Source organism: Pteronotus mesoamericanus, unplaced genomic scaffold (genome assembly GCF_021234165.1).
Source record: "Pteronotus mesoamericanus isolate MK-2021 breed Mesoamerican mustached bat unplaced genomic scaffold, CSHL_Meso_final contig_73, whole genome shotgun sequence".
NCBI lineage: Eukaryota > Metazoa > Chordata > Mammalia > Chiroptera > Mormoopidae > Pteronotus > Pteronotus mesoamericanus.
Genome location: NW_026555245.1, coordinates 19,762,116 through 19,785,678, shown reverse-complemented (window position 1 = coordinate 19,785,678; position 23,563 = coordinate 19,762,116). Strand labels below are relative to the sequence as shown.

General features: G+C 35.1%; 1 protein-coding gene across 1 annotated transcript in view; it reads left to right on the top strand.

Moving 5' to 3' along the window:
• RFX3 (regulatory factor X3) overlaps nt 1-23,563 on the top strand; it is a 212,454-nt gene that overhangs the window by 107,802 nt on the left and 81,089 nt on the right. The window contains exon 4 of the mRNA XM_054583074.1: nt 15,560-15,818. Within this exon, the coding sequence (XP_054439049.1) occupies nt 15,560-15,818 (259 nt within the window). The remainder of the gene's footprint in view (nt 1-15,559; nt 15,819-23,563) is intronic.

Sequence of the window (23,563 nt, the reverse complement as noted above, 5' to 3'; positions counted from 1 at the left end):
TACTTTCTTTTTATTAAACTGCTTTCTGCTTGGAAGAAATGGTTATATGGAATTTCTGTAATTGATATGGACAGGATGCCTTCTTTATCTGTTCTTCTACTGACACTTATATTCACATTGGTGTAGGTACAGGGGTGTCCAAGCTTTTGGCATCTCTGGGCCACACTGGAAAAAGAAGAGTTATCTTGAAGCCACATATTAAATACACAAACACTAATGAAAGCTGATGAGAAAAAAAAATTAAGTATATTTATGATTTTGTGTTAGGCCGCATTCACAGACATCCTGGGACAAATGAAGCCCATGGGCTGCAGGTTGGACACACCTGGTAGGATCTGGTTTGTTTGTGGATTTTAGGAAATATATGGCTGGTTACTTAGGAAGTTCCAGGAGAGAGAACTGCCCTTTTGTAGAAAAGAACACCAAGGTCTATCTACAGTTAGAAAGTACCTATTTCCTGAATCACATAACAATTCCACAACTCTGCCAAAATGGAAGACTTGCAAATGTCAGAGTTGGGATAGTCATAGAGATCATTTATTTCAATTCTACCACTTTACAGATAAGTAAACTGAGGCCCAGAGAGGTAAATGAACTTTCCTGGCTGGTTAGTGTATAGAGTCTACGGTGTATAGAGTATACAGCTGTATAAAGTCTAAGTGTATAGAGTTCCTGTTTCCTGACCCTCAGTCATGATTCTTTTTAGTGATCTGCAGGTGATGGTCTTTCAGTCCCGAGTTATTTGGGCTGTTAGGGAGGAAGGGTTGACCAGTTTAAAAAAATAGTAAATCTTATCCATTTTACTACTGTATTATTGTGTATTGTATTTTAGATAATAATTGAACTTGTGACTTTTGAAGACTAAGCTTTTTGTTATTCATATGACTAACAAACCCATCTTGTACTTTTATTATTATTTTTTTTTTTTTTGGTTTCGGAATTGTTTTGTTGTTTTTTTTTAATTTAATTTAAATTTATTTTTTCAAATACATTTGTCTCTGCCTCCCCCGCACCACTTTCCCTTGCCCCCTCCCTCCTTCCCTCCCTCAGCTCTTCCCCTTTGATTTTGTCCATGAGTCCTTGCTATATGTTCCTTGACTTTCCCCTTCCCTTCCTTTTCCCCGCCCCCCCGCCCCCCCGCCCCGCCCCCTTCCCTCTTCTCTCTGTTGATTTCTTTTCCTTTCAGTGTTGCTGGTCTTATTTTCCTTGCATCTTTGTATTGTTGGTTAGTTTCCACTTATAAGTGAGATCACATGGTATTTGTCTTTCGCCCCCTGGCTTATTTCGCTTAGCATAATGCTCTCCAGTCCCATCTTGTACTTTTATAGTTAAATTTATTTTATGAATATAGCATGTTCTTTCTATATTATTAAAATACATGGAAAAATATGTATATACTAGTTTTTAACATCAAATATTATTTCTTTTAAGAGAAAAGGCTACTCTTTGATTGCCCTGTATATATATTTTATTTTTCATTAGTAAATTAAATGATGCACATTAAGAGCAATCTATTCTTTAATATTTTCATATCCTATAACTGACATTCAGAATAGTTAGTTCCACATGCTTACACTTGGAAGACTTCAGATACTCATTTTTTTCCTCCTTTCCTCATGCCTCCTTTTTCTTAAGAAAGGAGGAAATGAAAGAAATCCACATATACTTTTTTACGTTTGGAACCAAGTTGTGTTATTAATTTTCTTAAATGAACTTCAAGAGACCCATGTTCAAACATCATTTCTCCCACTGCCTACAACAGGACCTCAGGAAAATAGCATATTTGCACCAGATTTCCTAATCTGGAAAATAGGGATTAAGAGTTAAAAGCATTTCTTAATTAACCAAGTCTTATATTATCTGAAAAATATATTCACTTTTAGTGTACTTACTCTTTTTAAAAAACTGCAAAAGTAAAACATGTTAAATATTTCTGATTGAACAAAAATTTGGAAGCTACTATGATACACCTTTGTTGGGGAGTATATATTTGAAATGGCTGGGAATCATGATATTGTGCCTAACAGAGACTGAAGTCTTTTTTAAGGTATGATTATAGTCCCCCAGCTGTATAAAGTCTAAGGCTGATTCATGAAGACTGAGCTTTGTAAAGACCAGAAGCTTTTAGAGAGGACAGTAGAAACAAATCTTAGTCTGGCCCTCAGAAATATACTAATAGTGTTGCCTCCCAGGGAATGTTCTGGGACCCCAAACTGCTTTTAGTTCATCAGTATACCTGACTTTGAGTATTGGGCATACCACCTGTTTTCCCAGGTTAGTACTGTGTTTGGCATCAACAGCATACATACATACATGCTTTAGCTGCATCCATTTTTCAAAGTCCCACTGGACTATATATCCATCATGTTAACAATTCCCTGATTTTTGCATTTCTCTTTATAGTAGAACCTTTCAGGATTGACCTCATTCTTCAGCCTCTTCTTAGCTGGCTTTCTTCTTTGCATTACAGTGAAACTGCTCTTATAAGGGTCATTGGTGACCTCAGGTTTTTAAATATAATAGACATTCTTCTAGACTAAATTTTCTTAATCTCTAACAAACAGCCAACTACTCTATACTTGAATCACTGTCTTCCTTTGTTTTTTTCTGGCTATATTCTTCAATTTTCTTCCTATCTTACTGTATCCTCCTCAGTCGTATTATTGACCATAAAATTTTTTTTCTGTGGCCTAAGCTCTGTGCACATTCCCCTACTGTTCTCTAACAGAAACCACATTTCTTCCACAATAGCACTGTCTGTTATCCTCATGACTATTTTAAACTTATCTAACATTTGTCTTTTCTTCAATAGAATGTAAGTTTCAGGTAGGCAAGTACCTTGGTTTTTTTCTCCCATTTTCTCTCTCACACCTAAAAGAGTTGTATATGACAAGTGCTAAATTTGTATTTGTTGAGTGAGTTAAATAAAGAAGAGCATTTACTAATAGGTGAGACAGGAGCAGAATTCTTGGTAGTTTTAAATACACAAGGGAAAATGAATGGAACCAATTTGAGATTCTGCTAACCATAGTATTAATATCACTTTTAAAAATATATTTTATTGATTATGATATTACAGTTTTCCTGATTTTCCCCCTTTGCCCCACTCCCTCAGGCAATCTCCCCACCATTGTTCATGTCCATGGGTCATGTGTATAAGTTCTTTGGCTACTCCATTTCCTATACTGTACTTTACATCCCCATGGCTATTCTGTACCTATTTGTACTTCTTTAATCCCCTCACCTCTTCACCCATTCTCCCCTTCACCCTTCCCGTCTGGCAACCTTCTGGTAGCTAACTCCTTTTCTCTTGATTTTAAGAGTCTCTCTTTATCTTTAGCCTTTGGTCTTTTAATAATGATGTATCTTGGAATAGACCTCTTTGCATCCATCATAATTGGGACACTCTGTTCTTGCTGAACTTGCATGTCTATTTCCTTCACCAAATTATGGGACTTTTCTTCCACTATTTTTTCAGATAGATTTCCAATTTCTTGCTCTTTCTCTTCTCCTTCTGGCACCCCAATGAAACAAATGTTGGGCCTCTTAAAGTTGTTACAGAGACTGATTTGTTTCTCAGCTTCATCCTTTCTACTGTTGTTTCCCTATAAGTTGTTCTTTATTTCAATTAGCATATCCTTGTTTTTGACTGGGTCTTTTTTATGTTGCTGAGGTCCTCACTAAGTTCTTTGAGCATCCTTATAAACAGTGTTTTGAACTCTGTATTTGATAGATTGCTTATCTCCATTTCATTTAGCTCTTCTGCTGGTGGTTTGATCCATTTTTTCATTTAGGCCATGTTTGTTTGTCTCATCGTTTCGACAACCTTCCTGTGTTTGTTACTATTTATTTAGTAGAGCTACTTTTACTCCATGTCTTGATAGTATGGCCTGGTATAGTAGGTGTCTTGTAGGGCCCAGTGTCACAGCTTTCCCTTTCACCTGAGCTGGGTATTCAAGGTGCGCCCTTTTTGTGGGCTGAGTACACCCTCCTCTTGTAAGTGAGCCTTGGTTACTGTTGGCATATCAGTGGAGGGATTTACCCAGGCCAGTCAGCTGCAAGGACTGTCTGTGACCACTGACCACCAACCTCCCCTCTCCTTGGAGGATCTGCTGTGCAGGGGCAGAGTGGTGGTGCTCCAATGTGGCCTGTAGCATTTCCCTCGGTGCTTTGGCCCTGGGGTTTACTGGCTAGTGCACACCAAGATCAGCCCCCGTTTGTGTTTTGCCTGGGGCACCCTGCCTACGGTATAAAGCAATCTGAGATGGCTACTGCTTATACTGGGCTTGGAGATTCCCAGGTGAAGCCAATCTAGCTGCCACTAGGGCTCACTGAAGCCAGCTGTTGCTTGTTTGATAGGATTTAGGAGCCAAGAAGAGCCTTTCTTATAGAAAAGCAGCTTGGGTGGGCCGTAAGTTGGATGGCGTAGAGCCTTGTGGATCTCCAAGGTTGGTCACACGGTGTTAGCCAGGTTGATGGAATCTCAGATATGGCACCAGCCTACCAGCTCTGTGGTGGGGGGTGCTCAGCAGAAGGACAGTGGCCTCTGCTCACACCAGTGACAGACCTTTCAGTTTCTCCCTGTATACGACTGGTGCCCTTCAAGCTGCCACCCCAGTGCTGGAGCTCAGAGGGACTGTGAGTCTGAGTAGGTGAGTCCGTGAGAGGGTTACCCAAGAGGAACTGCTTAGGGCTCCAGCAGCCTCCTCCACCAACTCAATCCCCACTGGTTTTTGCAGCCAGAAGTTGTGAAGTCTTATCTTCCTGGCACTGGAACCCTGGACTGAGGGGCCTGGTGTGGGTCTGGGATTCCTCGCTCCAGAGATATCCCTCCTGAATTTTTATCCACGTGGGTGTGGGGCCAGCCCGTTCTGTGTCCATGCCCCTCCTACCGGTCTGCATGGATGTGGTTTCTTCAATTCCATAGTTGTCAGATTTCCATTCAACTTGATTTCGTAGTTGCCAGACTTCCATTCAACTTCATTTCTGATGTTTCTGAGTAATGGTGGTTCTATATTTTAGTTGTAATTTTGATGTGGTTGTATTAAGAGACGAGCCATGTCTGTCTACATTGCCACCTTGACCAGAAGCCTAATATTGCTTTTGTTTTTCATTTTTAAACATAATTTTTCAGCACAAAACTCTTTTGGGCATATGCACATGAACGTGGTTGCTCAGTTTTCTATTTTCATTTTTTCAAGTTTATAGTACAGTACAATTAACTGTAGTCACTATGCTGTACATTAGATTCCCAGAACTTATTCATCTTACAATTGGAAGTTTGAACCCATGGCAACATGCCCCCATCATTCCCATCCTCAGTCCCCGGCGACCACCATTCTGCTCTCTGTTTCTATAAGTTTGATTATTTATATACAATGTATGAGATCATACAGTATTTGTTTTTCTCTGTCTTACTTAATTCACTTAGCGCAATGCCCACAAAGTTCATCCATTGTTGAGAATGGCTGAATAATATTTCATTGCATATATATGCCACATTTTATTTATCCATTCATCTTTTTATGGACACTTAAGTTGTTTCCATGTCTTGGCTATTGTGAATAATACTACAATAAACACAGGAGTGCAGATATCTCTTCAAGATATTCATTTCATTTCCTTCAGAAACATACCCCGAATTGGCATTGGTGGATTATATGGTAGTTCTAAGACAAACATAGAGACCAATGAACAGAATAGGGAGCCCAGAAATAAACTCTTGCATATATGGTAAAATAATCTTTGACAAGGGCACCAAGAATTCGTAATGGGAGGAAGATAGTCTCTTCAGTAAAAGATGATGGGAAAACTGGATATCAACATGAAAAAGAATGGAACTGAACACCTATCTCATACCGCTCACCAAAAATTAACTAAATATAGATTAAAGACTTAAATGTAAGATCCAAAATTGTAAAACTCCTGGCAGAAAACATAGAGGGTAAGCTCCTTGACATCAGTGTTGGCAATGATATTTTTTTATATGACACCAAAAATTAAGGCAACAGAAGCAAAAATAAACAAGTGGGACTACATGAAGTGATCATGCTTATACAGAGCAATAGAAACAATTGACAAAATGAAAAGACAACCTATGAAATGGGAGAAAATATTTGCCTATTTACATATATGATAATGGGCAGTATCCAAAATATATAAGGAATTTAGCTCAATAGCAAAAAAGCAAATAATCTGATTTAAAAATGGGCATAGGATGTAAATAGACCTTTTTTAAAGAAGACATGCAAATGGCCCACAGGTACATAAAAAGGTGTTCAACATCACTAATCATCAGGAAAATGCAAAACAAAACTGCACCTCACACCTGTTAGGATGGCAATTATTAAAAAGACAAGGGAAAAAGATAAGAGTAGGTGAGGATGCAAGAAAAAGGAACCCTTGTGAACTGCTAGTGAAAATGTAAAGTGGTACAGCCACTATGGAAAACAGTGTGGAGGTTCCTCAAAAAATTAAAAACAGAACCACCATATGTTGTAGCTCAGCTTTTCTTAATTGCAAATTTAGACCAGTAACTCTGGATTAAATTTTTTTATGATCCATTTCTGCTAAAGTTGATTTAAGTTCATTAATCCACTTCCCTGACTTTTGTTGTCTCAAATGACCTGTATATGTACTTATTATGTGTGCCTTTTCTGATATGCTTCAAAACTGTTAAAGCAAAGGAAGTTTTGGTAGTCCTCTCATGGGTAACTGCCCCAAAATATCAAACTCCTTTATATCAGTAGACTTTGACTTAAAAATAAACAACAAAAAAAAACCCCAAAACTCAAATAGCCTTAAAAAATTAATAGTTGTGAAATGGCACTTTTTTCTTCATACATGTGAAAGTTGAGCTTCACATTTTAGTGTCTTCCAGTACAGTGGTTCTCAGAGTGCGTTTAAGCCAGCAGTATTGACATTGCCTCAGGACTTGTTAGAAATGCCACCTTTTGGTACCTAGCCCAATTCTACTGATTCAGGAACTTCAGGGTGAGGTCCAGCAATCTGCATTTTACAAAAGCCCTCCAGGTAACTTTATTGCACACTAAAGCATGAGAACCACATTTCTTTATTATAGAAATAAAGAATTCAAATACAAAGTAAAGTGTAAATGTCTAGGTATCTTTCTGTAATGAGACTATTACAAAGTTATGATTCCAGTAGTCTGTATATCATCAACATATATGGTAATAAAATGCTATATATCATGACAAAGCTCAATTAGGTATTGCAAGAATTATTGACTTAAACATTTATTCTTACATTTCCTCTCTAGTTGTGGCAATAGCTCAATTAATACTTTTGTTTTTTTACTTATTGTTAAAGCAGTTGAAATTAGCAGAAATAAGTGTGTCTCCTGAATTTAAATCACGGCAAGTGTTTTATTAGTCATATTGAGTAGTACTTATTACTTCACATTTAATCTATTGTTTTTATTCTTAGGTAATAATAAGAGTTTAAATGTCAGGTCACTTGAATTCCTTTCTAAATTACTTTTTTCCCTTTGGTGTCTTCCATAAAATGGACATGTCACCTGTTTGGTATATCTTCTACCTTCAGTCTGACTTAGTGCATTCAAGAAAAGATCTATTTAGAAACTCAAATAAATAGTGCATTCTGGCCAGCCAGTTATTATGTATTATGTGAAAGCAATTTGTGGAAGATTCCAAATAATACAGCTACTTCTATGCAGGGCTTTGGTGACTTACATTAAAAACTTCACACTGAGAAACAGTTCAAGACAGGGTTCTTGCTATCAAGCAGCAGAAACCAACACTGGGTTTGTTTAAGAAAAACAAAGAATTTATTGAAAGATATTTGTGATTTAGGGAATTTCTAGTACATTTGGAGAATAGGCTGAAAAAAGACAGGTGCAAGCAACATTAGTGGCCAGATCATAGACAAAACCACACCACAGAAGTAGCCCAGTAAGGACACCACCCCACTGTACCCGCCTCCACCACAGTCCACCATTACTGCCGCTGGATTCTCATCATAGCTCTACAAGAGGGATAATAATCCCTAACCTGTCTGGTTCACTTAGTATAGGTTAAGTGAGAAAATGTATACCCCCCCTCCCCCTGCAAAATTGGCCCTAGTTCCCCAGTTCTTCTAGTTCCCTCATGTGCTCTCAGGCTTTTCAAAAATATCTAAAAAGTTGTTCATTCTGGCTGCCTTCAGTTACTTATTTCTTCAATCTCGTCCAGTTACACATATATTGCTATCGCTACACGGAAACACTAATGAACATGTTCTGGAATCATCTCATATGACCCATCTGCAGTGTTGTACCCTGTTTGCTGTATACTTTCTTTTTGATTTCTCATTATCTTTCTGGCCTCAGTCCTTTGTTAAGGTTGTTTCTCAGACTAGAACTTTCCCTCACCCCCCACTTACCATGCCCAGCCCAGCCTAATACAAAATGTAAAGCTCTTGCCATAGTCCATAATAATATGTTTCAAACTTCTTAAACCACCATCCACAGTGAGAAGATTAGATGTTCATGTTATAATCAGGGAAATACATACATGCACATATAAGTATGCGCAGACACATACCATATATGTATATGAGAGAAACAAAAGTTCCTGAAAGTAATTCCTATACTTACTAGATGAAATATGCTCTGATGACCTAGTCTAATCTCTTCTTTAATATTGTTGTGACCAATTAAAATTATTGATTATCACATCCAGTTCCAAAAATTTCATTTATATTACTTGTATATTTAGTTTTTACCTTTTAAAACTTCATTGCTTCCTAATATCCTTCTCAGTTGTTATAACCAGGCATTCTAGACTTCTAATTTCTTCCTAAATACCAGGATCTGTTGTGGCTTTTGCACAGGCTGTATCCTCTTCCTGATGTATTTTTCCTCCTGTTTTCCATAGTGCTGACTGCTTTTTGTTATTTAGTTTCAACCTAAATCTCTCTTCTTTAGGGGTAACATTCTTGACTAACCCATCTAATATACCCCTCCCATTTATTATACTTTAATATTTTATTTTACTCTTTCATAGACTTAAAAAAATTTCTAATTATTTTATTTTCATTTCTTTCTTTTGACCACCTACTCCTTAAGTTATGTAGCCTTTATGATAGTTGAGGTTATGTCTGTTTTATTACTTTTATTCTAGGAGCCAGAATAAATGACTAGTAAATATTTGTTAAAAGACTGAGTACAAAGTAGCCTGAAAATGTAAAACATTGTGCCAATGTAAGATATTATAATGATCAACATTACTATAGTGTAGCTTCACAATAAATTTTATAGTATAAAATTTGGAAGATATTCTATTTCCTTAATTTTCCATTTTCATACCATTGCTTGATTTTTATTATTGAATAGCTTATTGGTGGGAGAGGATATTCAAGACCTGGGTAAAATACAAAACACATAATTTAGAGATATTATATGTCTGGAATTGTGGATGAGACACATGAAGTTAAAGAAAACAGAAAAATTGGTTATAGCTGAAGTAAATTGACATAATCATCCCAGTGAATAAGCGAGCAGAGAATATTCAGAGTCATACTTAGCCAACGTATATGCTGAGGCATGATGGGATGCAAACAGCAATAATTTACTGAATTCAGTGGATCGGAGTCCTGACATTTACATAGAACCTTATTATAGAGTCAGCTATGAAGAAGCTTCTGTCAGCAAGTATGCATATATCTGTGGCTTTACATTCATTATTGGATATATATGCAGAACAATGGAAAGATTTCTTTTCTGCTATAGAAATAATATGACATTTTCATAACAGTCTGTGGCAATCAATAAATAACAACAAAAGAAATAGAGCAGCATCTTTCAAATGTGAATAGAATTGCTTGGAAATTCAGCTGTTTCAGGAATGCACAGTCCAGAAATAGTTAGCTAGCTGCTTTCAATCAGATATACCAAATATTGAGTTATTTTCTCAAACAGAGGGAGAGTGGGACAAAAGTAGGTTTACAGTAGTGAATATGTGAAATAGTTTATTCATGTATTATTATTTATTAACTATTGTATTATTTTCCATCTGAACAATTGTAAAGCTGCTTTTACCCCACCCTATATTTTGGATGTTTCTGGGATAATGTGCAAGCAATAACTCATATGTATTTATTATACAATATGGAAGATAAGCTAATCTTAGGTATCAAAATTAAATATTATTTCTCGTACTTAAGAAAAACTGCTTGTTTTTACTGTTGGTGCTTCTTTTTTTCCACATAAATTTATCAGTATTAATTAAAGAGTTTTTAGAGTATTTAGACCATGGGAAGGGGAAAGTCAAGGAACATATAGCAAGGACTCATGGACAAAACCAAAGGGGAAGAGCTGAGGGAGGGAAGGTGGGAGGGGGCAAGGGAAAGAGGTGGGGGGAAGGCAGAGACAAATGTATTTAAAAAGTAAATAAATTAATTAAAAAAAAAAACAGGAAAACAACAGAAAACTTAAAAAAAAAAAAAAAAGAAAAGAAAGACCTTTAGGGGTTATTTGTGCATAATTCTGGCTCTGGCTCCAGACGGTACTCCATCAAAAAGGGTAATGCATACCTTCTTACCTTTAAAGAATAGTGACTAAAGATATTATGGTCTGCCTCTATTACCCAATCCAGTGTTTAAAATCTCTTCTATTTGTCATTGCAAGTGTATATTATTTGTCAGAGACAAATTCATCTCCTAATAAAATTGTCCTTTTTCCCCTCCCTTAGAAATTGCCAGTCTTTACCCCAGGGCATGTTTATGCAGTAGCCAAGCTTTCTCAGTCCCATGGGTCATGACTCAGTAATGAGGATGGTTTATGGGTTAGACATACTCTTTAGTGACTTTTACCCTTGTCTTGTTTTTTGCTCATTTTTTTTTAGCTCTTGAATCATCTCCAACTAGAGAGAAGTATGAAAATCAAAGCATGTTGCATTTTGCTGCCCTATTTTTATACTGCCTTGAGGGCTACAGATACAGATTTTTTATATGTATAATGCATTTGTTTGTATTACTAATGTTCACTGAGAACTAATTATATAAAGGAGGCATGCCCAAAAGATGGAGTGATATAAATTCCCTGAAATGTTTCTTTTGTGATAAGAGTGGCAACTTCCATGATCATAGAACTTAAAAATTCCATGTGAGGGTAAGTGTCATCTGAAATAGTTTTGCCTTTTCTCTCTTTACTATTGCAAGTACACCTGCAGATCCTATTCTGGATAAGAAAAGAGAGTAGTGTTGGGCCAATAGGATATAAGGAAATCCCGAATAGTAACAGAAAGTTCACATGGCCCTTGTACCAACTGTTAGGGCTATTCCCCAATAGTCATTCACAAATATCTTTGATATATACTATAAAAAGTTAAGTTCTTTTTATTTGACAAAATGGTTGAGAGCATGGGCTCAGTGCGGGTACCACATCCATTTTTTACCAGCTATTTGCCTTGGACAAAGCTACTCAACCTATTCACCTTGTCTGCAAAATAAGAATTATAATAGTACCTAGCTCATAGAGTTGAAATGAAGATTAAAAGAGTTAATACCTGAACACATAGAATAGTGCCTATTGCATAGTAAATGGTCAGTATTTTAACTATCATTTATGATTATTATATATTTTCTTTGTGAAATCAACTTATGGAGCTTAATCATTTTGCTAAGACTGAAAATTAAAGCTGGCACCATGTCTTACATCTGCCAAAGCATTTATTCTCCTATATCTATTTCTATACCTTATTTGGCTGTACTTAAGTATCAACATCAGATTGTGTTATTTTAAGTACAGTCAAGTAGTATGACTCATATTTAGTGGACATAAATTAAAATGCCCTCCTTTCTATTTTTACCTAAATTTGAAATCAGCATCACTTTTGTTTTATCAAAATGTAATGAAAGAGATATGTAGTTGACACCTCCAATTACAAAATAGAGCAATGATGAGAGGAGAGCTGTATATGTATTTAAAATGGCATTTTTCTCTCTTTAAAAGTTGCTTTCTCTGGGGTTGTTTCTGTCATCACCCCAAACTAATATTTGCATCTGATTCTGCTGCAGCAACTCTTTCTGGAATGTATTACTCAGTGTGGAATGCTTTCAAAACACTATTATTATTTTATTACAATTTACATTATAAATTATATTACAAGTATAATTTATAATGAGTTCAAATGACCTGTTTTAAATGCTACAAATATTTGAATAGTTTGGCATAATTTCTCTTGTTTAAACAAAAAATGTATGTTTTATAAATATATGAAACTGGCTATTATGTCAGGTCCTATTTTTATCTGTTGATTAGTGTGCGTACAGTGTACCAGCAACTGTGTTAAGTATTGAAGGTACAGATAGGAATAAAACGTAATTTCATGGGAGTATGAAGACGAAGGAATTGAACAATACGTATGTTGAGGGTTGTGTAGTTCAGGTAGGCACAGGGTATGCATGAGGGAAATAGAGAGGGCAAAGTGTGACCACCCTGAGAGGAGTGGCCTCAGAGGGCAAGGGGGTACAGCAAAATAATTTGGAGATAAGGCGATGCTTGAGCTGAGAATTTATAAGTGATGAGGACAAAGGAAGGGAGTTAAAGAAAAATGTAAAGGTCTTCCAGGCAGAAGAAACCATGTGCAACAACAAAGCAGGAAGGCAAGAAAAAATGGCACTTTGGGGGACCAGCAAAAATGTCAGTGTGTTGTGAGTAAAAAAAACATTGAGGACATGGCCTGCACCCAGACTGAAGGTTAGGTCGGCACCGGTGCTGCTGGGTCCTGCAAGGTCAGCCAGGGGTTTTGAATTCCTTCTGAAGGCAAGAGAGAATCATGGAAATGTTTTTAAGAAAAGGTTTATTTTTGTGTTTGCATTTTAGAAAAACTCCCCTGGCAGAACAGGTGTAGATTGGGAGAGAGCCGATTAGAGGAAGGAAAATCAATTAGAAGGGAATTATAATGCACAATATTATTAGTTAATGCATTGAGTACAAGAATGGAAAGGAGAATTGGAAAATTACTTAAAAGGTAAAATTAATAGGACTTAGTGACTAATGTCAGTCTGAATGAGGAAAGAGCAATAATTCTAAAGCTGAGAATGGCGGTGCTGCTCTCTTTTGAGAAGGGTAATATAGGAAATAGAACAGGAAAGATAAGGAGTTACTTATTAAGTTTTATATATGGGACTGCCCACATAGCATAGGGTTTCTTCATAGAGATAGCCAGCTGGCTGGCTGTTAGAAACCCAGGTTTAAAATTCTTCAAGTATAGCTAGAAAGTAAAGAGAGTGGAGACATCCACTTATGCAGGGTTTACTATGAGCATCTATATGGTCATATGGTATATGGTAAAGGTACATGGTCTGAATAAAATGAGAAAAAATAAAAGCTAAACACAGAGACCTCAGAAAATATCAGTGTTTTAAAAGAAGGGACTGCCTTTTGATCCAGTAATCCCACTGCTGCGACTATACCCTAAGAAGCCTGAAAAGAACCTGTGCACCCCAGTGTTCGTAGCAGCATTATTTACAATAACCAAGTACTGAAAACAGCCTAAGTGCTCATCAGTAAATGAGTAAATCAAAAAACTGGTACATTTAAACAATTGAATACTACGCAGCAGAAAAAAGAAGGAACTCTACCCTTAGCAACAGCATGGGTGGAACTGGAGAGCATTATGCTAAGTGAAATAAACAGGCAGTGAAAGACAGATACCATGTGATCTAACCTATAAGTGGAACCTAATCAACAAAACTAAGAAATGAGCAAAATAGAACCAAAGACGTGGAAATAAAGAACAAACTGACAGTGACCAGAGGGGTGGGGGTAAGAGGATAATGGGGGAAAGAAGGGGAAGGGGCAAAGGAGCACAAATAGAGGGCCCATGGGCATGGACAATGGTGGGGGATGGTGTACGGGTGAGCAATGGGGAAGAAGGTGGGACAACTGTAACTGAACAACAATAAATTTTAAAAAATAATGAAAAAAGAAAATATCAAGTTTGAAGTGCCAGAAAAATGGAACTTTGAAATGTTCTTGAAAGGTAGTGGCAGAAAAAGTAAAAAGTGGAAAAGAAATGCCATAGAAACTAAGGAACAGGAGATGTTAAAAGAGAGACTTTATGTATACATAGAAAATGTTTGAAAATATATACATTAAATTGTCAGTAATGGCTGGCTCTGAGATGTGGGTTGAGAATGAAAAAAAGAACCCTGAAAATTTTAGTTTAATGTTTGAATTTTTACTGAATTTATTGGAGTGACATTTGTTTGCAAAATCATTAAGGTTTCAAGTATACAAGTCAATAAAATATGATATACATCATGCACCCTTCGCCCCAGGCAAAGTCTCTTTCCATCCCCTTCGTTTTTGTTCACTTCCACCAACTGCCCACCCTTTTTCCCCTCTGTTAATCACCACACTGTTATTTGTGTCTCTGTTATATATAAGTGTGTGTGTATGTGTGTGGTTTTTTTTTTTTACTTAGTCCCTTCACCTTCTTTCATCCAGTCCCCCAACCCTCCTTCACTCTGACAGCTGTCAGTCTGGTCCCTGTATCCATGTCTCTGTTTCTCTTTTGTTCGTGAGTTTATTTTGTTAATTTGATTCCACATATAAGTGAGATCATAATGATTTTGTCTCTCTCTTACTGGATTATTTCACTTAGCATAATAATCTCCAGGTCCATCGATAAAAGTGTTTTATCCTGCTCTGAATTATTTTTGTAACTTCTTGTGAGTATGTAATTAAGTTAAAAAAATGAAAACAGAAGTCATGTTAAAATGTTATAATCAATTGAAAATGAAAAATCAGTCAGACAAGCTTAATCAGAATAGGAGGGAAAGGGCAACAGGGAGTGGTCAACAACATTATATTGCAGATAGGTCAAAAAAGATAAGGACTGACAGAAACCTTATGTCTTGGTATTTAAATTTAGTTGCAAGTGACCTTATTAAAAGCAATTTCAGTGAATGGCTAAGGGCAGAAGCTTTACTGCAGTTGTTGGGAAGTGGAAAGTGAGGACATGAAGAGCTCGCATAGTCTTCAATCAAAGAGAACCCTGAGTACAGAGGAAGAGAGAGAAGAGAGAGATTTAGGGTGCAAGGCGAGTAAACTGCTCAGGATCCTTGTGGTGGCAGGAAGGACATCTATGCAAGCTTCCTTAGTCATGGAGGTTTGTTGGAAGTCACCCAGGAATGTGAAGCAGCAGGAGTCGATTTGCCAGCCCCTGTGCCTGCCAGATCCCAGCTTTTCTAAAACTGGGATTTGAGGGAGTTTTATAAGGAATTGAAGTCACTCAGCAAGACTTTTTGGAGGGAAGAGACCTGGACCTATTTATTTGCTGGAGGTAGACAATAGTAGAGGGCAAGTACCCTCAAGTACAGAGAAGTGTTGAGGTACTTAATAAAGGAAGGTCCTTTCACGTTGGAAAGTAAACACTGCTTCTGGAAATGAAGTTTCATACAAAATACAAAACTTGTCATATTTCACAGGCTAAGCTAACTGATGTATTTTAGATGGAAATACACACTAGAAAAGATTAAATAAGGTGATATAAATAAGCTAGTAAATTTCTTTTTTCTTCTTCTTCTAAAGCCGAACAACAACTTATCCTTACACAGAAACACAGATGTACAGCCAAAACACTGGAGGGAATTACTTTGATACTCAAGGGAGTTCTGCACAGGTGACTACTGTGGTCTCATCCCACAGTATGGTGGGCACTGGAGGGATTCAGATGGGCGTCACGGGAGGACAACTCATCAGCAGCTCTGGAGGAACCTATCTGATTGGCAATTCAATGGAGAATTCTGGTCACTCAGTGACACACACCACTCGGGCCTCCCCAGCAACAGTAAGTATTTGAGTTTTTATTTGTCTAATTTAGCTTCTTGGTAGCCACTATTGTACGTTTTCCAATATAGGCAGAAAAAACACAGGCTGGGCTGGGGCAAGAAAGTATTGATCATCAGTCATACTGTGCTAGCTTATTACCAGAGAAGTTAGTTTATTTAGGACAGCATTTCCCAAAATTTACAGGGGTGTCCAACCTGCAGCCCATTGTGTGTGGCTCAGGAGAGTGATGAATGCTGCCCAACCCAAAATCATAAATTTACTTAAAACATTACGAGATTTGTGTGTGTGTGTGTGTTTATGTGTTGCAATGTATTTAATGTGTGGCCCAAGACAACTCTTTTTCAGTTGTGGCCCAGAGATGCCAAAAGGTTGGACACCCCTGCTGGGTTTTAGACTTTACATTTGGCCATATTCACATGCCTCCTATACTACTATTTACTGAATATATATTTTAAAATACTCACTTTTAAAGTAGAAAACAACATATGTTTTTTTCTAATGTATATTAAACTCCGTTCTTGAAAAGTAAATTAAAGATGTTAACCCATGTGCCATGTGTAAAGCCATTTTGCATTCTGCCAGGGAGATTTTTGGGAAGCAGTGATCTAGTAATTCCAATGAAAAAAATACCTGTATTGGCTCTGATCATTGCTATGAGCAAATAGTATCTTAGGAACACACACAATTGACTTTTTGAGTTTTTAAAATGTAAAAAATACATTTACCTTAAAACAAGATACTTTAATGTATTGAAATGATGCCACAGAAATAGTCATAGAAAGCTGTGTAGAATCCAGTATCATCAAACTCTGTAACCCGAGCTTTCTGTTTTCACCTCTGCTGAGCATATAAAAGATTGCAGTCATTTAGAACTACCTGACTAAAGTAGCAATGGAATTGATTTTCTAGATGTGCTATGTAAAAGGAGTTTGGGGATTTGAAATAAGCACAAGTACCCCCTTTTTATCTTCTTACCATATACTTTGTCTTTATAATAAAATAGAGGTAGAAACAAATTTGCTAGAAAATGAGAAGCTTTACATTTTTCATTTTAATGGATTTTTGAGATATAACATGTACTTGGTAAGTACTTTGTATCTACTTGTCAGTTTGTAATGATTACTTGTTTACACTTTAATCATTTAGTGCCCTTTCCCTAATCTAGTCTTTGAATCCCTTTACTTTTTAGTGCACTATTTCTAACATCAGAACAGGTCACCAGCAGTTCTCAGTGAAGAATTCTTTTTCTGTAACCTTTTCTTTGTGTTTTTGAAGTATTTCTTATGTGTATTTGTCTCTTGGTTTTCATAACAATAGGTACGGTATGTCTAAACCTTTTAGTCACAATATATTTATGTAGATTAGAAACTAAATCATAGCCTCTCTTGACCTCACGTACCCTATCAACAAAATTAGTGGTTAGTTAGATTAAGTGGTTGGCTTTCTAATTTTCTGCCAGCTTTAAAATCATAATATTTACAAAGAAATTGTAAGGTGTTGTAGATGCAAAAATAATTGTATCTTTACCATAAAATAAACAGCAGTAAAATAGGTGTCAGTACTTTATAGTTAGTGCTCCTGAGAAATGCCACCCAGAAAGTCATTTCCGGTGGAAAAGGAAGTACTTGCCACTTACGAAGGCTTTAGGAAAACTGAAAAATGGGGAGAAATAGCATTTTCATTTCATCCACCCTTTCACATGATGCCATACCGTCCCTTTGGCCCCCTACGAAGGCCTTAGGAAAACTGAAAAATGGGGAGAAATAGCATTTTCATTTCATCCACCCTTTCTCATGATGACACACCATCCCTTTGGCCCCCATCCCCCTACTTTTTTTTCTCCAGAGTTTTCTATTTACCTTCATACTGGTTTCTGGCTAACATCCTTATCAACTGGATATGTGTTTAGTAGATTTATTAGTGCTGTCAGTTAACTAAATTGATTATTCCAGGTCATGCAAATACAGGTGCAAACATAATAGAGTAAATTTTGTAGTTTGATATTTTTTTCAATATTCATTATGAAGAAGTAGCATTACTCCTTAAGTTATCCATTACACAGATTTGATGTGTGATTTCTATTAATTGGTAAATAAAACTAACATTTAAAATAACTGAATTATAACAACTGGGAATAGTCGGAAGCTCCTAAAAAAAAAAACCCCGATTCATTGTATCAATTGTGCATATTAATTTACACTTTTTAAAAATGTGTTAATATTTATGGTTTTTTAAAGAGTGGTTTTTTGTTTTTCTTTTTTACAAGAAAATTTTCTTTTTAGCAAAATGAGTGTAAAATTTAAATAAAAAAAAATAACTTGTTGCCTGGAATAATCATAGGAGTCCTCGCCAAAGCACATCTGATAGTGTCATATGATAGATTTATATTATCTAAATATACCTCTGTTAGTGTTACTTTGTGTTACTTTGTATTTCTTAACTAAAATTTATATTTGATGGTTTAGATTCCCCTCCAAATAATGCTGGAGATAATCATCTGTTTCATTCGAAGTGAGGTGGTGATTCTGTTAACAAATTCACACCTGTTATTATAGTCAAGTTAACAAAGTTTAAGTGACATGAAACCTATTTAAGATTTCCTACCATCCTTCTCTTGACAACTGTTAGAATATTTACGGCTCTTTGATTGTTTAGACTGTTAAAACTCAAGATTTTTTGGTAGGTGCCATGTCATTAAAGAGAATTTACTTATTTTTATGTATCTTGTTTCATTCACCATAGAACCATACAAAGAATTTATATGAGCACAACCTTTCTTTTTTCTTTTTAAAAAATTTTTATTACATTTATTGTGGTGACATTGTTAAATAAAACTATATAGGTTTCAAGTGTACAGTTCTATAATACATCACCTATATAGTGTAATGTGTGTTTACTACCCCAAGTCAGGTCTTCTTCTATGACCATTTATTCCCGCTTTACTCTCTTCTTTCTCCCCCGACCCTGCTTCTTTTTGGTAATCACTGCACTGTTGTCTGTGTCTAAGAGCACAATCTTTAACAACTTATTAGTCAAGGCTCAATCCATTGCGTTCCCAATGTTGAGCTAAACTGTGCCATATAAATTCAGTTCCTCTAGTTGTTTAATAGTCTACTTATCACCTATATATAACATTGCCTGATATAATTGACTGTGTAGGAGTAGCCTGTACTGTGGACAAAATTCCTGACTGAGATTGGCCCATTCCACAAGAGCCTATAATAAGTGCAACGTATAGTCAGTTAATTCAGTTGATGTCAAACTAGTTAAGTATGAGTACTTTGAAGTAACACAAACCTAACATCTTTATTCAGTTCCTGGGTAGCTCTGGTCCTCTGAATAATTGCCTTGACTTTCTCTTACATTTGACTTTTTGTCTATACTGAAATACTTTCACTTAAAGTTATTAGAAATAATTTCCCACCGCAAAGAAAAGTTTACTTCACTGTGCAAACAAGTTTCTGAAGATATTGCCAGTGAAATAAGATAATGATTTGAAATTGAAACCACTCCTAAGAAAAATAAATGATTAGCACTGAATATATTCTTACATAGTCTAATAGTCAATATAAAACCATCTTTCTCATACTTGAAGGATCTCTGAATCATTTATGGAGAATTTTTATTTTAGCATATGATTTACTTTAGTTTTATAACTTTAACTGAAAAAAATAATTAATAAGCATGTTTGAGAGTTTCTTTTTTGCTTATGTATTATAAAAATGCTCAGTTTTCAAGATACTTATAAATATCAGAGGTTTTAAAAAATTATGATGGTAACAAATTAAATTTATTTTATTAATTTGTTATGGTACAAACGGCCAGTGTTTGTTTATTTGGTCATTAGAGTCCATGTATGTATAAATTATGTATATATGTATGTTTTACATATATAAACATATATATACATTTAAAACGCATTTCATGCTGATAGTATTAAATAAGAATTTTCAAAAATACTACGTAACGTTTTTGTTGGAACATCTCTGGATATGAGTTCAGCTGAATTACTACTTGAGTCAGTGTTTTACATTTCATTAAATTAATTCCAGAGATCTAATTACTGTTAATGTTTTAGTAGTACATGGACATTAAGGTAGAGGAGTCGGCTCCAGTTACAATTCTGAATTCATTACACTTTGATCTTCTAACTACAGCACCAAATTTCCTTGTATGTTTTTATTCATTTGAAACTCTATAATTTATTTTTCTTCATTATTTATTTGTATAGCTATAACAATTACAGAATTTTAGAATTTTGAAACCTGAATACAATTTGCATTTGAGTATCAAAATTTTGTGATTGTAGTAGGTGATATTCTGTGCTTGTCACAACACAGTTTATCTTACACCACAGTATACAATAATAAAAATTTGCTTTAACAAGCTTTATTTACTCACTACTCCAGAAAATGATATTTGTATTCTTATAATTAGATGCTTATTTATGGAGGATTTTTCTTTTTGTTAGTTAGTAAGATTACATTAATCACTATTGAGACTGATATGAAAGCTAGATTTTTGCTCTTTCCATATATATATTTAGTAATTACATATGTTAGGTTTTTGCTAAAATTAGATCCCACCAAGGGGCACAATGAAAATGTGTTGAAACTAAAATTGTTCATGTCTCTCCCTCCTTTGATTAATGTAAAATATTGTAATTTCTTTCAGTTATTTGGGGGAAAATTTGAATGTCCATCTGCTGTTATATCAGTAAAAGTTTGGCCTGGCTTGTACAATTTATAGAAAGTTAAGAATTCATTTAAGAATTACAGATGCTTTTATTTCTTTATCCTTGGGTTTATGAATTTATGGATTTGGTATAGGGAATGGTTTTTTCCTAAGAATGAATGTGTATAGCTAACGACCCAGAAAACAATTTTGCCATCTTATTCCTTTGCTGAAGTGGTGCCAGTAGCCATTTGTTTTGTGTAAAAATTTTATTAATTTATTTATATGAATTAGTTATACATTCTTACATTGCACAATTCAGAGAACACAAAAAAGTCATAATACACTCTCCTTCTCACCCCTGTTTTTCAGTCCTTTTCCTTAAAACCAACCACTGTTATCAAGTTCTTTTAAGTATTGTTTCAGGGATATTTCGTGAATATACAAGCAGAATATCTTCTCCCTATCTCATTACCACTTTTTATTGTATTTTGATCATTTTTTAAGTCCAAATGATGATAAGAATACTGCATCTTGTTTTTTTAACCTGGCAGTATATCTCAGAATTTTTCTTCATGTCTACTTGAAGGGCTTCCTTATATTTGTGGAAAATGACTGTATTAAAAGGAACTGAGCTGCCCATATCTTAGCAAAAGAAAAAAGAAGTTAAAATAATTCTGGATTATTGATTATGGCTGCATAGAGCTAGAAAAGCAATATAGTCACATAAGGTGAAAACTTTTCTTTATTATTATGTATAAAGATATATTGAGAAGAAATGTTTAATTTAGAAAAGTGCATAAATTATGCATAAATCAATTGTATTTTCTATATTACAATATAATTTCTGTTTTAAATAATTTTCTTAGTCTTTCACTTAGCCTTAAAGATTAAAAAAAATACTTCTTCACTTATTTTGGCAGAAGCATGGATGTATGTTCATTATGATCTTAGCATTTTAATTTTTCCTATGCCCTATTTTCCCTAGGCCACTGTGAGCTCTCAAATGAAGCTCCTCAGAGAGAGTACCATGAATCTTCCCCTTCCTGCAATAAATCCTAAATTGACTGAAGGTTCTGGGACCTCATTTTTAAAGTACTTAATAAAATGGGACTCTGAGTGACTCGTAGTCTCAATCACTTCATCTATATTCCATTCAGCTGTCAGTCAGTGCTACACTGCTGCAGCCTTGACGCTGATAAGATCTAGAGGCAGTAACTTTACCTTTAAGGCTGTAAGACATTCTACTCCTGGAAATCTTGATCAACTAGAAGGATAAGACAACAGACTGACAGGGGCCTCAGCCTGTCCTGAGCATAGCTGATGCACTTCCCTGAATTTCTAAAGCAAAATACTCATATAATGAGTTTTTTAATATTTAGCTATTTCATACTGAAACATTTCAGAACACATGCCAGAAATGCCTAGATTCTATTTCATGTGAAATTTATATTAGGAAAGTTTAATGATGTTTATAAATTTTACTTGTAAATGTGGAAGTAAGCTAGTTCCAGGTGACCTCTGGTATAACTTTTGCTTGATCCTTGTATTTGTAAATCAAATTTCAAATTAATTTACTAGTTTGAAATCACTATAAAATTTAAAGGAAAAGAATCATCAATGTTTCACTCATGGAGACCAGGATATCCAAAAAATATGAAATGTATTGGTGACAAATTAAAATACACTGTAGTCTGTGAAATACATGAATCGATATTAGACCCATAAAATGGTCATACTGCGTCTTCCACTAGCCCATGTCTCTTAATTTAATGAGGGAAAATACAACACAATGCCTTTGTGTGCAATTATCATTTCTTAGGTGGGATTTCTGTATGTCCCCATGTTTATCGATTCATATACCAAAAGCATGTGATTTGATTACCACTTTCTCAGCATGCATAAATGCAGTTGTGTTTATTGGTCACAGGATTTTCTGGTTTCTTTTAAAATATAGCTATTGTGTTTGATTATAACTGCTGATGACTGTAAATTTCATAGGCTAGGAGTTTTGTAATCTAGCTTCAGACTGTTAGAATAATTGTACACGTTTATTTTAAATTTACTTACTATAAGCTTTAGTAATTTTCCCACCTGTCTTGTAAGAAAGAAACTGTGTTTTCAAAATTATAGGAAAGATGCATTAAACAAGAGAAGGAAGTAAAATATAAAAATAGAAAGGAGGTGAAGAGATCAGAATTTACAGATGATATGATTGTACACCTGATAAAAATAATAAAAAATCCAATGAAAAACTAGAAGAAATATTAAGAGAACTTATAAGGTAACTGAATATAAGATTAATATACCAAGAAATCAATAGCTTTTCCAGATACAAATAACAGTAGTTAGAAAATATAATAGAAGCAAAGATCTCATTTATAAAAATATCAAAATTTACCAGGCAATAAACTTAATAATGTATGTGTAAGATTCAGATGCCAAATAAAACTTTTTAAAGTTCCTAAGGGACACGAAAAGAAGTTTTTATAATTGAAAGAGAAGTTTTAGTGTCAAACATTTTGTATTTCCCTAAATTAACTTAAAACATTTCAATATGATCCCAATCAAAACACCAATAGATTTGTTTCTTTTAGAAGAAAGGCTGTTTCTATAAGTAAACGTGAGAATAATGAAGGAAATTTTGTAAGAAAAAAACAATGGAGGGTGAGGTAGGATGGAAATAGCCCTTCCAATTATTCAAATATAAAATTATAATAATAAAAATAGAATTGTTTGGGCACAGGTATAGACCAGTATAGACCAGGAATGAAAAGGCCATAAATAGGCCAAGTGCGTATAGGAATGTAGTTTATGATAAAATGAGCATTGCCTGTCAGTGCAGAAATAATGGATTATCAATAAACGATGTTTGGGACAATGGGACAACTATTTAGAAAATTGGATTGCTTCCATACATTATTCCTTGTATAAAAATTAATTTTACTTGGAAGAAAAAATGTATTTTATTATTCTCTTATAGTGGGGAAGCATGATGTAAAATCCAGAAGCTACAGAGAACGTATTGCTATAATCAAGTATATAAATAAAAGCATTTCATATGACAAA